This window comes from Lytechinus pictus, chromosome 7 (genome assembly GCF_037042905.1).
Source record: "Lytechinus pictus isolate F3 Inbred chromosome 7, Lp3.0, whole genome shotgun sequence".
NCBI lineage: Eukaryota > Metazoa > Echinodermata > Echinoidea > Temnopleuroida > Toxopneustidae > Lytechinus > Lytechinus pictus.
In genome coordinates, this window is record NC_087251.1 from 29667349 (window position 1) to 29683748 (window position 16400).

At 36.8% G+C, this 16400-nt stretch overlaps 1 protein-coding gene across 1 annotated transcript; it reads left to right on the forward strand.

Moving 5' to 3' along the window:
* The first annotated feature begins 463 nt into the window (after window positions 1–463).
* LOC129265296 (RNA-binding protein 34-like) lies at window positions 464–15781 on the forward strand. The gene is made up of 10 exons (XM_064102423.1): window positions 464–571; window positions 3508–3661; window positions 4551–4847; window positions 8910–8969; window positions 11632–11675; window positions 12354–12437; window positions 12986–13046; window positions 13386–13547; window positions 14758–14862; window positions 15288–15781. Exons 1-10 carry the CDS (start codon window positions 516–518, stop codon window positions 15453–15455), a joined length of 1191 nt encoding a protein of 396 aa, XP_063958493.1. The 5' UTR covers window positions 464–515; the 3' UTR covers window positions 15456–15781.
* Window positions 15782–16400: the final 619 nt, after the last annotated feature.

The window sequence follows — 16400 nt, forward strand, 5'->3', positions numbered from 1 at the left end:
AAATTGTTGGCTCATTACGCCACTGGGACAACTTCTTATAAACAAACAAAAATCAACTTTCAGCGGCCGATTAGGGAAAATATGGGTGAACATAAATTTCGGGCCCCCTATTGGCAGAAGCTAGATCCGCCCCTGTCTGTTGAAATGGATGGACCCTGTGAATAGATCATGATCATCGTGAAAAGGAGGCGTGAATTTTTTGCCTGCTTATTATAGTCCCAGGCTTAAATGCCCGTCGCAAGAACGGTTCCCTGTTACATATCAATTAAGCTATTCAAGTCTTATAAAATGTTCATTTTGAATATAATTCACACAAAAATCAAATCCATAACATAGGTCAATTCAGAAGTTTTGTAAAATGAAGGCGCATGATCCCTAGCTGGAATCATATAAGATTGGGTAAGAAAAACATTTTTTTCCTTTTTATTTGTCTACTTGTTTTACCCCAAACCTGTACCACACGTGTGATCGTGACAGGTTGAAAAGCGAAGTCCAGACTAAACTTAGTCTTAGAAATGGAAGGGAAACAGAAGAGAAAACGAACGAAGAAGGAGAAGAAAAAGAAGGCAGAGTAAGTTCAAATACATTCGAGAACAAGGATGAATCCAAGACTTATTAATGAGCCGTGCGAGTTACTTCAATACCAATATTCATTTGCCATTTTCATGCCCGTTTTTACGATGCGCATACCGGTACATCCTGCATGCCTACCGATAGGCGATACGGGCAACCAGCGGGGCAGCGACAGTGCAGTGGAGGGGGAGTGGAGCTCGAGTGTGAGCATTGTCATTGACGTCAATGACGAGTGTATGGATGGAGATTGAGATGAGAGGGTGGGACACTCACACAACATGCGAGGTTACTAACCTCGCATAACGCATGTGATTTCATAGTGCATTTTGACGTTTTCATTCATCACACGAATGTCAGGGAATGAAACACGCCAAAATTGGCAAAAAGTTCAACATATTTCCTACTCCTAGGCTAAATTATAGTATGACCTATGTACGTAATTTAAAACAATCTCTTACTCTTACTTAGTCTTAGCTTAGTTTTTTAAATTCATTCGAAATTATTTGTAAAAATGATTTTTTAATGCTTACCTCCAAATTTCGGCCAAGATACTCCGTCTGTCCAAGTACTGCGGTGGAAATCACGCAAACAACAATTGAAATGCGATTTTTCCTATCGAACAGTCTCGATTTAAGTCGTTGGCGCATAGGAAATTGTAGGAAAAAAATCAACAGGTTGCATGTCATGTACCGGTATATACTTATAGGTAAAGTACGCCATCTTTTGACAGATGATGATGAAAGTGGATTGAACGAGCAAGAAAATAATGCTGAGCGCCGAGAGGCTAGAATGCAGCTAGCAGTACAAGCTGCAGACAAACGGTACAAACCGGCATATGAATAATATCGCGCGCCCTCTTTAGGCAAAAATTGATATCCACGCTGATCAGGAGGCATCTACATGAAGATCAAGCAAAAATCCTTTTTTTTTTTTTTTTAACAAAGAGAATTCAACAAACGATCCATATGATTCGGTAAGTGTCATAGCACAATTAGAAATCTTAGCTATAATGGTATGTCATAGTTATTTGAGCAAAAAGGGTGTGAAAGATTCGCGTGCACCAGGTGCATATGAATCCTTCGCACGCGAGATGAATTGAACCCATGGGTGAGGGTGGGATGGAGTTTCACTTAATGCATGCAGCAGTAATATTAAAAAGGTGAGCAGTAGAGACTCCAGTCTGAAACATGGAAAATAAGGATCATTCTAGACCAAAAGCTTTGGTCTCTGACTGACTATTTATTTCCGCTGAACTTCGTTGGCTCCACTCACCAAATACAGAGACCGAAGTTCTAACTCGATCTGTACAGGGACTCAACGGACAATGGCCATATGTTTATACAGTTCGGATAAACCAAGGAAGTGGGAGTTGCGCGACAGCCGAAGTAAATCACTGTTTTTGTCCTTTTCCCGTTTTGGTGCATTTCAGGCCAAAACGGAATAATAAACTTTGTCTTTATTTTGGTCCAGTTCTTTTTATTTATTTTTATGAAATAAAGACAAAAAATTGATGAGCCCCTTGGGGGATTTTGCATTGTTAACCCCCTAATGGCGGCTGCACGATCGCGAGCCGTCTGTGTACGAGGAGAAATTTTAAAAAAATTTTAAAATGTTAAACTCCTCGAAACAGACGGCTGCCAGCTGTCAAGGATCATTCCTGATTAGACTTGAGGACTCTGTCATTTAAAAAATATTTTTACATTACATAGACTCTATACTTTTTCATCTTGGAGCCTTGAAACCCTTGCCATACATGCATAAGCGAGACCTATACACGCGAATGGATTTCCCTTGGAAATCCATATTTAGAGATTGAAGTCGGTTTGTTTTTCTTTATTTAATTTATTTATGACCCTTCATACGCCTATTGCGTATGAAGGGATTAAAATTATTTTAGTATAAATATGCAAAATGAAAGGTTTCTTACCAGACCGATCTCGTGTAGATCCCTAGATCCACTTGTAAACATCGCAAATATAATAGGCTTGACCCTTGTGTTACAGTGTTACAGTGTTACAAAATGCTGTTTTGAAGAACAATTTATAGATGAAAATTATTATTTAACAGATAATAACATTTGAAACTTGATTATAAATAACTATTATAATAAAAATTATCAAATTGGTTGTGCCCTTTTTCAAAAGTTTTTCTGAGTGCTGTTATGGTCGACTATTATTTTAACTTCAAGTTCAAACAATTTCTAATATTTTAGTAATTGCATGGAGCTACTTAACTAGCCATAGGATAATAGTAAGACAAAATAAAGTATAGAAGTATACATAATGAAACAATAAGACATCAATTACATCTTTGTTTATGATACTGGGGATTTGCTCAGCGATGTTTCTTCATCATAACTTATTATCAGGTTTTTTTTTTTTTAATCCCTCAACATTCATTGTGATAACAAATTAGAGCAGTAGGAATAATCGCACATGCAAATGTACATTGGTCATTATTAGAACCAGTGAGTTGAGAGATAATTCCCTGAATTCCCTGTTAGAACCATGTGACTGTATATGCCCGTGGATTTTCATCTCACCGGAAGCATGTACCAAATGACGTCATGTAAGCACGTTTACGATCATGGTCCTGTTTATACTTCCCCAGAAACCCTGATTCTGGTCAAAACGACGTTTTGAAACACACCTTTTTGTAAGTTTACGATCGGTGTACTGAAACGTCGTTTAAATGAAAACAAGCATGGACGCAACCGTGTTTTGGACTAATCACGTATGAAATTAAAACGCTGATTCTGCCCTAAAAAGAGGAAGCATAAACATGCCCTTAATTTGTCTTGGAGATATCCTGGAATTTCCAATTGAAACTAATTGCAGAACTAGAAATGTTCCATAGAAGTGCTTCCACTTTCTAAGAAGATGTAAAATTAAGTATACTTATGTGATGATTCTTTGAAATTTGTTGATTCTAAAGCAACCAATCTGGAGACGACTATGTACCAGGCAGCATTGCTAACTTTCTAGGATCAGACCATGATAAGATGGACCAGCATCAGTCGGGATCCAAAGCACTGTCTTCTTTCTTTCAGCCCTCTATGATGTCAAAGCAAAGTGCTTTTCCAAGCAAAGTAAGTGTGGGTGTACAAACTTAGGCATAAATATAAACAGATTTACTATTCTAAGAAGACTAGGGGCCCTATTCCTAAAAATTCATATTCAGGTACTTGTCTAGTACAGACCTGCCAACCAGTACGTTTTAGCCGTATTTAGTACGTTTTTGCAACCAAAATACGGCAGTACGTTTTTTCTTTGAAAATACGTTTTTTTTTACTAAATCGTAATTTATTGAGAAAAATAATCTCTATATACCTCTATTTCATAAAACGTACACAAATATGGTTAATAGATCAATGTAATTTCAGGTAACTTTTTTTTTCAATCATTTTGTTAAAACCAGTGTGAAGATATACACATGTTTTAATGGTTTTTTTTTCATCTGCAAGAGCAGTGCCCGAAAAATACAGTTTTTTTTTATCACAGAATACAGTTTTTCATTCCTAGAGGTTGGCAGGTCTGCTAGTAGGAATTGTTTGGTCACTGGTGTGCAATGGGGGAGGCTGGGAGGCCATGGACTCTCCAAAATTTTCTCAACCAAGAAAAAAAAATAGGAGAAAAAGGAGTGAAATATAATTCTATATGCCATTTCTGGCTCCCTCTAAATTTTTTTGTTCATTAATGAAATGTTAAAAAATAAAAATAAAAATAGAAGTCCAGTGGATGTGAGAGATCAGCACAGGCCAAAGAACCATGAAGGCTTGTCTCCCTATTTTTTACATTTTGACAGATGTAAAACAAAAATATAGAAAAATGACAAACAACTGTAAAGTGGCTTCCCTGTATACAGTACTGATCAAGCTTTTCAAGCAGATCAAGCTGGCACCAAATCCATTCTGATATACCAAGAGGAGGGCAAACATGTGATGGTTAATGTATTCTCAATGTCTCTAACCTTCATAGGCAGGCAAAGATGCACCCAAAGGAAAAGTGACCAAAGATAAAACCAATATAGAATCCAAATCAGAAGAAGAGACTTTTGATGAAGGAGAAACTAAGATACTCTTGGACGAAAGTAGACTTGATGGTGAACTTTCTGAGGAAGCAGAAGTGAAGGATCTGAAACGAAAGGCACAAGATGACGATGATGAGGATGTTGGTCCTAAGAAGAAAAGGAAGCCACTGCAAGAACCAATGGATCCTGCTGTGCTTGATAGGACGGTATTCGTCGGCAATCTGCCTGTCAACATAAAAAAGAATGTAAGTCACTTTGTTGCTTTCATCACTTTCGGTTCACACTTACTCTGATGTACGGACATCAGTCCTCTCTTTTGTAGCAGGACAACCTACACTGGGGATAAGTTCTATTAATCTTTGATTACTTGTCATCTACAATTCCCAAGATCCTCTTTCTTCTTGCGTACTCTTTCCAGTAAAAAGTGATTAACGTTTTTTTTCTCCAGAGTATAATAATAATAATTACTTCTTATTAAGCGCTTTTTCAAAAGTTACAAAGCGCTGTACAAATGACAAAACAAATACAATCGGTGAAAACTTAAAACAAAACTACACAAAATGAAACACTACTTGCAATATATTAAACATGTTAAAACAAATGAGATTTAAGCATCTTCTTAAACACATCAATAGAAGAACATTGTCTAAGTTTATGGGGTAATCTATTCCAATATTTGGGGGCAAACACAGAAAATGACCTATCACCTACTGATTTGAATGTTCGGGGGATTTGAAGAGGGATTTGTGATGATGACCGAGTGTTATACATTGATTGGCGAACTGTTAGGAGGTCTGACAGGTATGATGGAGCTTGATCATTAAGACATTTGAATGTGATAGTCAGAGACTTATGCTCAATTCGATTTTTTACTTTCAACCAGTGTAATTCTCTTATCAGGGGGGTTGTCTGTGTATATGATGGTTGACAGTAAATGACCCTAGCTGCTTTATTTTGTAATTTCTGAAGACGATCTAGGTTCTGAGAGGTGACACCATTATAAAGAGAATTACAATAATCTAATCTAGATGTAACCAGCGACCTAACAGCAGTATGACATGTATCATTATCAATAAACTTTCTGATTCTATTAATATTTCGAAGGTGGTAGTTAACTGACTTAGACACACTAGTAACTTGATCTGACATTGTCATATGTTTATCTAGAACACAACCAAGAATACGAATAGAGTCTGATGACGATCTCTTTATTAATTTTAAGACTTCTTCATCAGTTAAAGTGCAAAACTGTGATAGTTCACAAGGGGGATCTGGTCCTGATGCAAAATTGTCCAAAGGTGCCGCATTCTGATCATCAATAAGACGACGAATGTTTTTGATCTTCGAAGTGAAGTATCTGCAAAATGCATTGGCCAATTTACAAGAAGATGATGTGTCTGGTAGGACATGTTCATTCCTGTTTAGGAGCATATTAATGGATGAAAAGACTTCACGTGGAGAGTTCGAGGACAGAGACTCTTTGAGATAATCCTTTTTGGCTTCACATACAGTGGACCTGACCATATCTTGAGCCATTTCATATTGAACAAGGTCATCATTGGTTTTAGACTTTCGCCACTTCCTTTCTGAACGTCTTCGCTGACGACGAGCATCATCTACAGCAGCATTGTACCACTTTGGGCGATGACGAACACGAGATGAGCATGTAGATAATGGTGCATGCCGATCAAGCACCTCTGTTGTTACCATATCGATTTGTTGAACCAATAGATCAATGTTCCCTTCAAAATGTACATCGGATAGCCTGTTGAGTAGATCAGCCTCAAATATGTCATGATCAAGTGTTCCAAACTTCCTGCGTTGCAATGACGTCCTAAGTGGGGGCGGTTTAGGGAGGTTTACATCTACAGATATGACTGCATGGTCAGACATACGATTGTCTATTACCCGTGTTGCGTGGACAGTTCCTTCAGATGATCTTGAGATAACAAGATCCAATGTGTGACCCCGTCTGTGTGTTGGTCCAGATACATGCTGGGATAGTCCAGATGATGAGAGAATCCGTATGAAACTTGCTACATCCTGTTTGTCTGGGCAGTCAAAATGAACGTTAAAGTCGCCCAGTAAAACAGGCTTACCAGGATTCAAATTCAAATGGTCTACGAAATCTTCAAAATCAGACAAGAAACCTGCTGTAGTCAAATTATTCACATTCGATGGTGGAGGCCTGTAAACGACAGCATAGTTGACAGTCCGTGACACATCTGATATAAGCGCATACTCAAATGACTGAATGTTTAGTGTATGCTCAGAAAGGTGACGTAGTTTTAGATGTGACTTGAAGAGTACACCAAGTCCACCACCCTGCCTTCCATCAGCACGCGGGATGCTAATGAAAGAGTAACCTGGAAGTGTCAGTTCTCCAGTCACTACTGTATCATCATCACGTAGCCAGGTCTCACATAGGAAAAATATATCAACATTATGTTCAAGGGCAAAATCACAGAATAAAACAGTCTTATTTCTAATTGACTGAGCGTTCCAAATACAGACATTAAGTCTGTTCTTAAGTGATGAGGTGTTCTTCGTAGGAGAGGCAACCGCCGTGTATGTAATGAATATGATGTATAGGGGAGACCGGGGTTAGTTGGAACGTGGGGTAAGTTGAAACATTGTAATTTTCTTTAATGTCTTTAAATAAATTTCTGCAATACTGCCCTCAATTTATTGTTATTATCAACAGCCATCCACCATATTACAGACAACACATGTGCAACAAGCCTAGTGAGATTAGAAAGGAATTTTTGTTTTTTTGACCTTCTGAGTAATTTTTTTCTCTTTCAGAAATGTTTTATTATTTCAGAGAAGTTTATAGATCAAGCTGGCCAGTTTGGGGGTATGATAGACACTTGTACCAAGCTACAAAATGAGGTTATTAATATGCCATGGTGAAGTCCCTTTTTTGTGCTCTAAGCTTATAAACATCAAAGGGGCTAGTTGGAACATGTTCCAACTTACCCCAAACATAATAATGAATAAAAATATATGAAATATTTCACACTCTTCTGAACATGTATTGTATACCATGCTTGTTTTGTTTATCGGTTAGGTCTGAGTGTGCATTTAAGGCTTATTGTAGGCCCCTAATGCAATATTAACCCTTATCAAACCGGGGGGGGGGGGGGGGTCAATTTGAGCCTTCCCTCGAGAAATTTGGTCACTTCGCCGTCGCGCGAGATATTTTTACTACACTGCTCGCTGACTTTTTACTTTCAAGTCTTGCGCATCATTTGAGACCAAATTTGCGATGCCTGTGTGCGCGGTTTCGAAATTACGCAACATTTTGTATGTGCATGTCGGACCCAAAATTGCTCAAAAGCGTGATTCCATGTACAAGGTCAATGCAAATTGTGTTTTTCAACCAAAATTCATAAATGTATGATTATTTTTTACTTTTGTTGGTTCAAATAGATTTATTTTATGCTATCTACGATCGCAAAAGAGTCGAGACAAAGTTCATCGGAAAATACAAAGGTTCGAAAAAACAAAGAAATACAAATAAAAAAAACAAAAAATACATAAGAAATTTTATTTTTTGCAATTTTTGTTGGATATTCGTTTTAAAAGTGAAAATTGATACTCTCACCAAAGATTAGCATTCTACTACGTTAATGAATAGAGTTAAAGGCAAAACATTAAAAAAAAACAAATTTAGGGCAAATTTCATATGCTTATTTGCATAATTAATTAATGTAAAATATAAACAATTAATTTTTGTCTTGTAAATTTGATGCAGAAGTACACGAAATTGCTGATAGTACACTTAATTGCATATGTAAAATCAAACGCACCCAAATATGCGGAATTCTACTACACAGTCTGCTTGCGTGAGTGGCTGTATAATAGAAAACATTAAGTTCAACAAATCCACACTTCAAATATTTTGAAATAGGCTAAAACCATGTAATATTACAGTTTTAAGTAGTTTTAGTATAATTCTTAATTGACCATGCAGTGTTCCATCTTACCCCATACCATGTTCCAACTTACCCCGTATTGGGGTAAGTTGGAACGTTTGCGATGGTCTTGTTCAAGGGGGATTTTTTCAGTAACCATAATAGAGTTAAATATTTTATGGGGTACATTTGAAGCCCTTAGATATATGCTTCAAGCTGATATATTGGTTGTTTCTAGAATAAAATCTATTTGGATTTTACAGCCATTTTTGTCAAAAATGTTCCAACTACCGGTAACCCCGGTCTCCCCTACATATTTTTTTGTTTTGTTTTTTAGATTGATTGCATTCTCTTCCTCTTTTTTCCCTTCAAATATAACCATATGAACAGGAGCTTAAAGGACTCTTCAAAAGCTATGGCACAATAGAAAGTGTACGTTTCAGATCCATGGTAAGAATACATAAATATTTCATGCTGATATGTGATCTTCAAGCAAGATATTTTTCAAATTTTTTCAAATTTTGTATGGGATGATTTCACAATGCTTTATTACATGTCTTTTTCACAGTCAGGGTGTAATTTCTACCTTCTCTGTCAAAATTTCAACAACAAAAAAAATAGACAAACATTTCAACTTTAATCTTTACTAGTAATGGCCAAATTATGGATTTCTATTTGTTTTGCAGCTTAAACTATTTTGGAAACTTGGAAAAAAATAATGATAAACTGTGACAAATGTGATAAATTTTAACAAAAACATCATTTTATTGTAATTGCTCAAATGACAACATTTGTTTAAACATATTGCAAGGGCCATTTTTCATTTGCCATTTTAAATTTCTTATAAGCTTGGAAAGCTTTTTTGGTCAAACCTGTTTGGTTAAAAGAAATTATTGAATGCATTTTTCAAATTCAATGTAAAATGTGACTTAAATATCTTAATCTTTGAAATAAATCATCTTTCAAAAATGATGTCAAAGTGAAAGTTATACCATTTAGTTAGGTGTACTTACCAATGCAGAACGAAAAAGTTGAAAATTTTTTAGGCATGTGTCTCAAATGCTTCAGTTAACATAATTAATTGTTTCGTAGACTCTAACTCTGTTTTATTACATAAGTCCCACTATTTAGTGTAATACTTGCACAAATCTCAATTGATCTCATGAATAATGAAATAAAAAAACTTATTAAAAATGATAACATGAATATTCAAGTTATTTATCAGGTAAAAAGATTGTCATAAGGTCATATTTTTCAATTCCATGGAAGTCTTTCTTTAACAAACTCCAAAATCGGTTTAATTGGATTGTCTTTTGGTTAAGAATTTAGCTGTGGTTATGCAACACAACAAATAAAAGGAAAGTTTTGTGAATACTGCTTCAACAATGTACCAAAACTGCTCCCCAGAAAAACTTACATCAGCAAAGACTGCAGCTTTCTTGTACTTGTCTGGTTTACATAGCCATCATTTTTTTACCAGAAGTTTAACTTCTAGTCCCCTGACTGTGTTCAGAAAATTGTGTGCAATGTGCTGAAAGTGTTCAACAATGCGGTGGTCATGTGTCAGATCATCAGGAAGCATGACTTAGGAATCTCTCGTGAATTTGCCATTTGAGGGATCAACATAGTAGACAACTATTGGATGCACTGTAACTTTTTTTCACCCAGTGGGCAGACTTTATATCATCGTGGTATTTGGCAGAGAAGTTTCTTCCAAAGTCCTGTATCATCATGACGATTCCTGGTATCTTTTGCTCCTTGACTGCCCCCTTCAATACCTTTTCTATCTGGTAGATCTGCCAATAAGCAGTAAGCAGATTAGAGATGAACGACATTCCTTTTATTGGTGAAATCACATCCTGAAAAATCTCATCAGTAACCTTATTGGCAGTACCTTTTTTTTTTTGGTTGTAAGGACTTGTCGACCGGTTTCTGTCTCGACAAACTTCCCAATTTCTTTCTTTGTCAATGTCATCTTGTTCATTTCTTATTTCTCCTATGATACTGATCCTCTCCCACTGTGTCTATGAATGGGGCATAAAAGGTCTTCATGGTTCTTTCAAGGCTGTTGCTTTTACAACAAATTCCATTCACACATCTTGGTTTGTGAAACCCATTCCTATCTGGTTTCTCACAAGTCAGCATATTGTTCAGCTCCTTTTCATCACTGATTCTGCTGTCTTTCAACTCTTCTTCCTGCTTCATCGATCCGATTTGGTAATCTATTGCTCTCAGCTTCTCCTGGATGTTCACACAGTACACACAGAAAATAACATTTTGAAAACCACTGTTCGGAATACAAAGTTTGTTAGCTATTGTTAAAGGAAAATGAAGCCTCCGAAACAAAAAATTGGAACACCCCGTTCTCAGAAATAAAGAAGCAGTCACACTAAAAAACCTATCTGGTATTTTTCATTGAACATCTAACTTTACATTCTGCATAACAAAAGTAATCCTTGACATTCCAGAAATAATACAGGGCATTATGAAAAAGTCAATGTATTTCATGTACAAAAAAGAGGTGCAATTTGGGTACTAAAGTGCCTGCCAAAATTAAACAAAGTAATGAGTGAAGATGTCTATGCTAGCCAAGGTAGCATATAAGTAGGTTACTCATATGCCAAAATATATTTGGATTCTGTGTTTTATGAGATCACTAGAGATAAAAACGTTGAAATTTCAGAGTTACATCCTTTACTGTGAAAATGACCATATAAGTTGATCCCTAGCTTCAATCTGCTTTTTAAAGCATTGGTAGTTACAATACAGGGGTGGTATTCTGATATCCATTTTATCCATTTCAGGTATTTAGCCTTGAAATCTTTCCAAATCAATTATAAAAAAATGAAAACTTAAAAAAAAGTGTTTAAATATGCACAGTCTATGTAACAGTAGAAACGATGATCATGTGATCGGCTCTCGACCAATCATTTGATTAGGATCCATATATCCATTCTATAAGCTGTATTGGGAAATTCTGTGTTCTTCTTGAATTCCATGAACGTGATTTTCTGTTTTCTGTATTGTTGAAAACAGACGACTTAACTATAAAAAAAAACCATACATTTGAATAATGATAATAAATAATTTTGTATGTTTTAATTACTTTCAGGGTGTAGCTGATCCCAGCATGTCAAAGAAAGTAGCAGCAATAAAGTAAGTTGATAATCACCGTTGGGGCATCCATACTTTAATTATAAAATGATAGATCATAAAATAAACACCCACACAATTTTTTTTCATCTTTTTCATCTTGTTTGAATATGATGTTAAATGACCTTTTATGAAATAATTCATAGTAGGTCCAGGCCTGCCAACTGTCCCGATTTTCAACTTTCAACTAAAATCCAGGAGCTCTGTCCTTGAACCCCACCAGTGGGTAGTTGGACACCCGGCCATTGGTTGTCCAGATTTTCTAACTGTTGGCAGGTATGTAGGGCTGAGTCATGTTGGGAATTGTTCTTTTTTTTAATTGAAATTTGGATGGCTTCTTACTGTCAGATTCCAGTATTTGCCTTTGCCTAGTCTGTTGTGCAAACCCTTCACGTCATCTGAATATGCAGCATAAGGTGAACAGAATCCCCTTACGTTCATTGAATTTGAAAAAGCAGGGTTGTATTTGTACTAGTCTTGTGTTAAGACCCAGTTGTTGATCAAAGTTACAATCAAAATATTCAAGTCTTCCAGCATCACAAAGTCAGGCCTAATACTTAACATCCCATTGACATGGATGTTAAATACCCATAAATGCTGACTTTTATAAGTTTGCCCCAACTTCTTTTTTTCAGATTCTAAGAAAATTTGAATTTGGTTTATCATTTACGATTTAATTAGACAGGAACTGAATCCCAAGAGAACATCCTTCAATGCTTATATTGTCTTTGAGGAAGAGAAGTGTGCCCAAGCTGCTTTAGAAAGGTATTACACTTGAAGCTAGTGGTAAATACACTGAGCAGTAATTAAGAGAGGGGCTGTTAAAGGAAAAATATGCTGTAATCTGAAGTTGATTATGGAAAATAAAATAGGACAAGATTACAAAATGAGCTGTGACCCTACAACCCCTTAAGCAATTTTCATAAAAATAGTGCCACAAGATGCACACAAAAAATTGTCTAAATGATTACATGATGTAGATGGTCATGGATTAATCATGAATCTTGTGCCAGGGGGGGGGGCATTAACTTGAAGTTTGATTTCATGGTTTACATCATGAGAAAACCTAGCAAATTAGAAAGATGTGGTGACCCCATAGAGTCCATGATTTATCAAAGTTAAACCAGAGTTCAAAATGTCTAAAGGGGCTTTCCTGTTTGTTTTGGATTGTCACTTTACGTATAGTTTAAAGTTGTTCTTGTGTCACAAATGTAACCAAGTATTGGCAGTTTGACAGAAATTATCAAAAAGATTGACAACAATGTAAATGCTTCAATGTTTGTGTATTACAATCTCTTCTCATTCATTGACAGCAATGGCAGGCTAGTGAACAAACATCATATGAGAGTGGATATAGCAAGCAACAACAAGAAGGTATGAAAAACAGACAAATTTGGGTCACATTGGAAATATGTAAGAGGAGAATTGAAATGTTAAAATAGGGGAAAAGAGGAAGAAAGAACCAACAAATAGTTTTGAAGAGAGAGAACTATGTCATGGAACCATTCAATACCCATTATTTAATTATTTACATCATCTGTAAAGTGCTTTAATAAAGAATGTCATTGAGATGCTCTTTGATTGTGATAATCTCTATATTTAAGCAGAGTATTAGTATTATTGTTTAGAATAAAATTAGAGTCACTTCATGTGGAATATTCTTTGCATCCCATTGATATGAATCATTTTTTTTTCATCATTTCTTTATTGTAGCATGACATGAAGCATTCTCTGTTTATTGGTAACCTCCCCTTCAACATTGACGATGAAGCCGTCAGAAATCACTTTCAGGAGTTTGGAACTGTTCAAGGAGTGAGGCTCATCAGAGACAAAGCCACTGGAATGGGAAAGGGCTTCGGATACGTGCTCTTTGAGGTAATCTTTGTAAGCCTAGATCGATACGATGTGATAAAGCTGGGTAACATTTTTAAAAAATTGTTCAGATACTGTGGCATAAAGCTGTATGTAATACCCAATGCATTAAGGCCACCCCACACCCTATGACCCGACCAGTCTACGACTAGCTTGCGACTAAGTAGGGGAGATGTGACGTCACAGCTCTTGTTAGCTTGAGAGTTGCAGACCGGTTAGAGACAAACCGCAAGGAAACTCGTTAGGATTTTACATGTTGAATCCTTACAACTGGATCACAAGCTCAATCCAATTTTCAGCCAATCAGACTGCAGATTCGCACATAAATACTGACGCATACTCGAAGTGCAATGCGCATACGCAGTAGTAAGCGTCATTTTCTCAGTTGCGAAGGCAAAGCAAAAAGCGCATGCATGAGTTGCAGACAAAAGGGTAGTCAGACCGCAAGGTGTGCGGTGTCGAGGTTTATGACTACCTTGCGATTCATGTTCCCTCACTCGGTCGCAGACCAGTCGGGTGTGCGGTGGCCTTTACGTGCTTCAATTCTTATGTCACTTTCCCACCAGGGAAACTGACCCCAGGGCCCTGTCATAAAAAGAGTTACAACTGATCCAATCAACCTCTACTGTATGGAAATCCATCAATGTTATGACTTTTTTTTCTCCTAATATATAGCATGTCTAGAATATTTTAAAAGAAACCTGCATTGCAAATGTTGATGTTGCTGGCTTTCCATAGTTGTGGTTGATCCGATTAATCACAACTTTACGGAGCCCAGATCAACAAAATCTATTACATTATTTCTAATGACATAGCATCAGTGGGACTGGCGTCTGTTTCGCTGGTGTGAATGTGGAGCTAAAGTTGATCCTAGAGTTGTTCAAGCAAATTCATAACACCATTATGATTTCATTATGTTATTATTGTTACCTTTAATGTAGGAAGGAAGTCCTCTGCAAAGAAATGCTCTTCTGATACCCTTTACCTTCAAAATATGACCAAACAAGAAAAAAAGCGGAAATGTTTTGGCAAAATATTTTTGTATAATCCCATACACATATTTCATTGACATGGTTGAATGAATGAATGAATGAAATTGACGGTTTGAAAATATTGCCACAACGCTTATTGTTGGATATATTGTGATCAACATCACTGTGCTAGAGTATGAAATGCAATTTCAGTCTCTTTCTATTTTCTCAATTCAAAACAGGATTCTTCTTCAGTCGAGTTTGCATTGAAGATGGATGGCAGTAAACTGAAAGGAAGATCACTGAGAGTGAAAAGAGCAGTCAAGAAAGAAAAACAAAAAGAACAAATATCCTTTACAATACAGTTCTCCTTCTGATTAGACCTAGTTCTGATGATTAAATGGGCTCCATAAGGATAAATGATGATGGTGATGGTAGTGATGATGATGATAAAGTTGATGGTCAGTGCCTTGGTGAGATGATCATGTGAATTTAAAGTGATGGTGGTGATGATGGTAGTGATGATGATGATTATGATGACTGTGATGATTGTTGATGATGATGATTATGATGATGACGATGAGGATGATGGTTATGGTGATGGTGGTGGTGATAGTGATGATAGTTATGTTAATGAGTATGGTAATGATGGTGCTGATGTTGATGATCATGATTGCAGTGGTGGTGGTGATGATAGTGAGATGATGATGAAAGACGGTTATATCCAGCTCGTAAAAATGTGCAAAGTAATTTCTTTAACAACCACCTTCACAGAGATTCTAATACCAGGGGTAAGAGTGTTCATAGGAGGAGTAACTCCAAATCAAGAGGCGGGTCAGGATTCCAAGGAAAAGCAGGACCCCGAAGGCCACAGTCCAAGGGTAAAGTGAAAAGGAAGCAGAAGGCTGGAGGAAGCCACAAAGGCAAGCAGAAGAGGTGATACCTTCATGGATTACTTGGAGCACAAAATACAAAAAATAAAAAACAAACTGAGAGATATAGATGAAAGTGAAGAGAATATAGAAGCCTGGATGTAGCTACAAGGACAAGCTGAAGAAACGTTTTCAAGGATTCATTAGTCTCCTTGAAACACTATGACATCCCAGGGGAAATTATGTACTATGCTCATTTCTAGTGATAAAGAGCACACTGGAATCATGAATCAGCAAGCGATCTTGGCTTAAAAGTGGTTTGTGTGATGTGATTACCATATCTTAATTAAAAAAATAAGCCAAATCTCAAGCAAATCCTCCTCTGACACAAATACACAGATCGATCAAGCCTCTTTTTTTTATTGTTGCAAGCCTCCACGTCTCGAACACAGTTTTCCATAGACACAATACCTTCAGAAAGATCATTCTGTTGCATAACGATGTACAACTGTGTATCATATAACATGACTAATACCCTTGTGGGCTGCAATGACATCACTCAAAGGGCCAATAACTGAGTCCTGATGTACTCTCCAGCTTAGAAGATATTCATCAGATAGAGCTCCATTAACGACGACTATTTACTTCCGGTTCTTTAGGTATGACTTCAGCCATTTAAGAGTAGTGCATCCTATGCAATTTCTTTGACTGCAGCATTGGATCTTCATGTCATGGTCGATAGTATTGAATGCTGCTGAATAATCTAGCAACACTAAGATGGCCTCCTGTCCTTTGTCTAATGCCGGCAAAAGACCATTTGAGACCCAAATGAGTGCGGATTATTTGGAATGACCATCTTGATATGCTGACTGCCTAGGAGGAAAGGAGGTAACCTAGTACGTAGCTGTCTGACAACAATAAGTTCTCATAGAAACATCTGGTATGTGATTGGTTGATACTTTGCCACGTTCTCTACATCCAGCCGAGGCTTTTTCAGGATTGGTTTACCATGT

What these genes read in the sequence shown, in the direction of transcription:
- LOC129265296 (XM_064102423.1), top strand. Translation starts at nt 516, where the DNA reads ATGGAAGGGAAACAGAAGAGAAAACGAACGAAGAAGGAGAAGAAAAAG. An exon ending in CTGTCAACATAAAAAAGAAT is followed by an intron (nt 4,848 to 8,909) that starts GTAAGTCACTTT and finishes CCATATGAACAG; the next exon opens with GAGCTTAAAGGACTCTTCAA. An exon ending in TAGCAAGCAACAACAAGAAG is followed by an intron (nt 13,047 to 13,385) that starts GTATGAAAAACA and finishes TCTTTATTGTAG; the next exon opens with CATGACATGAAGCATTCTCT.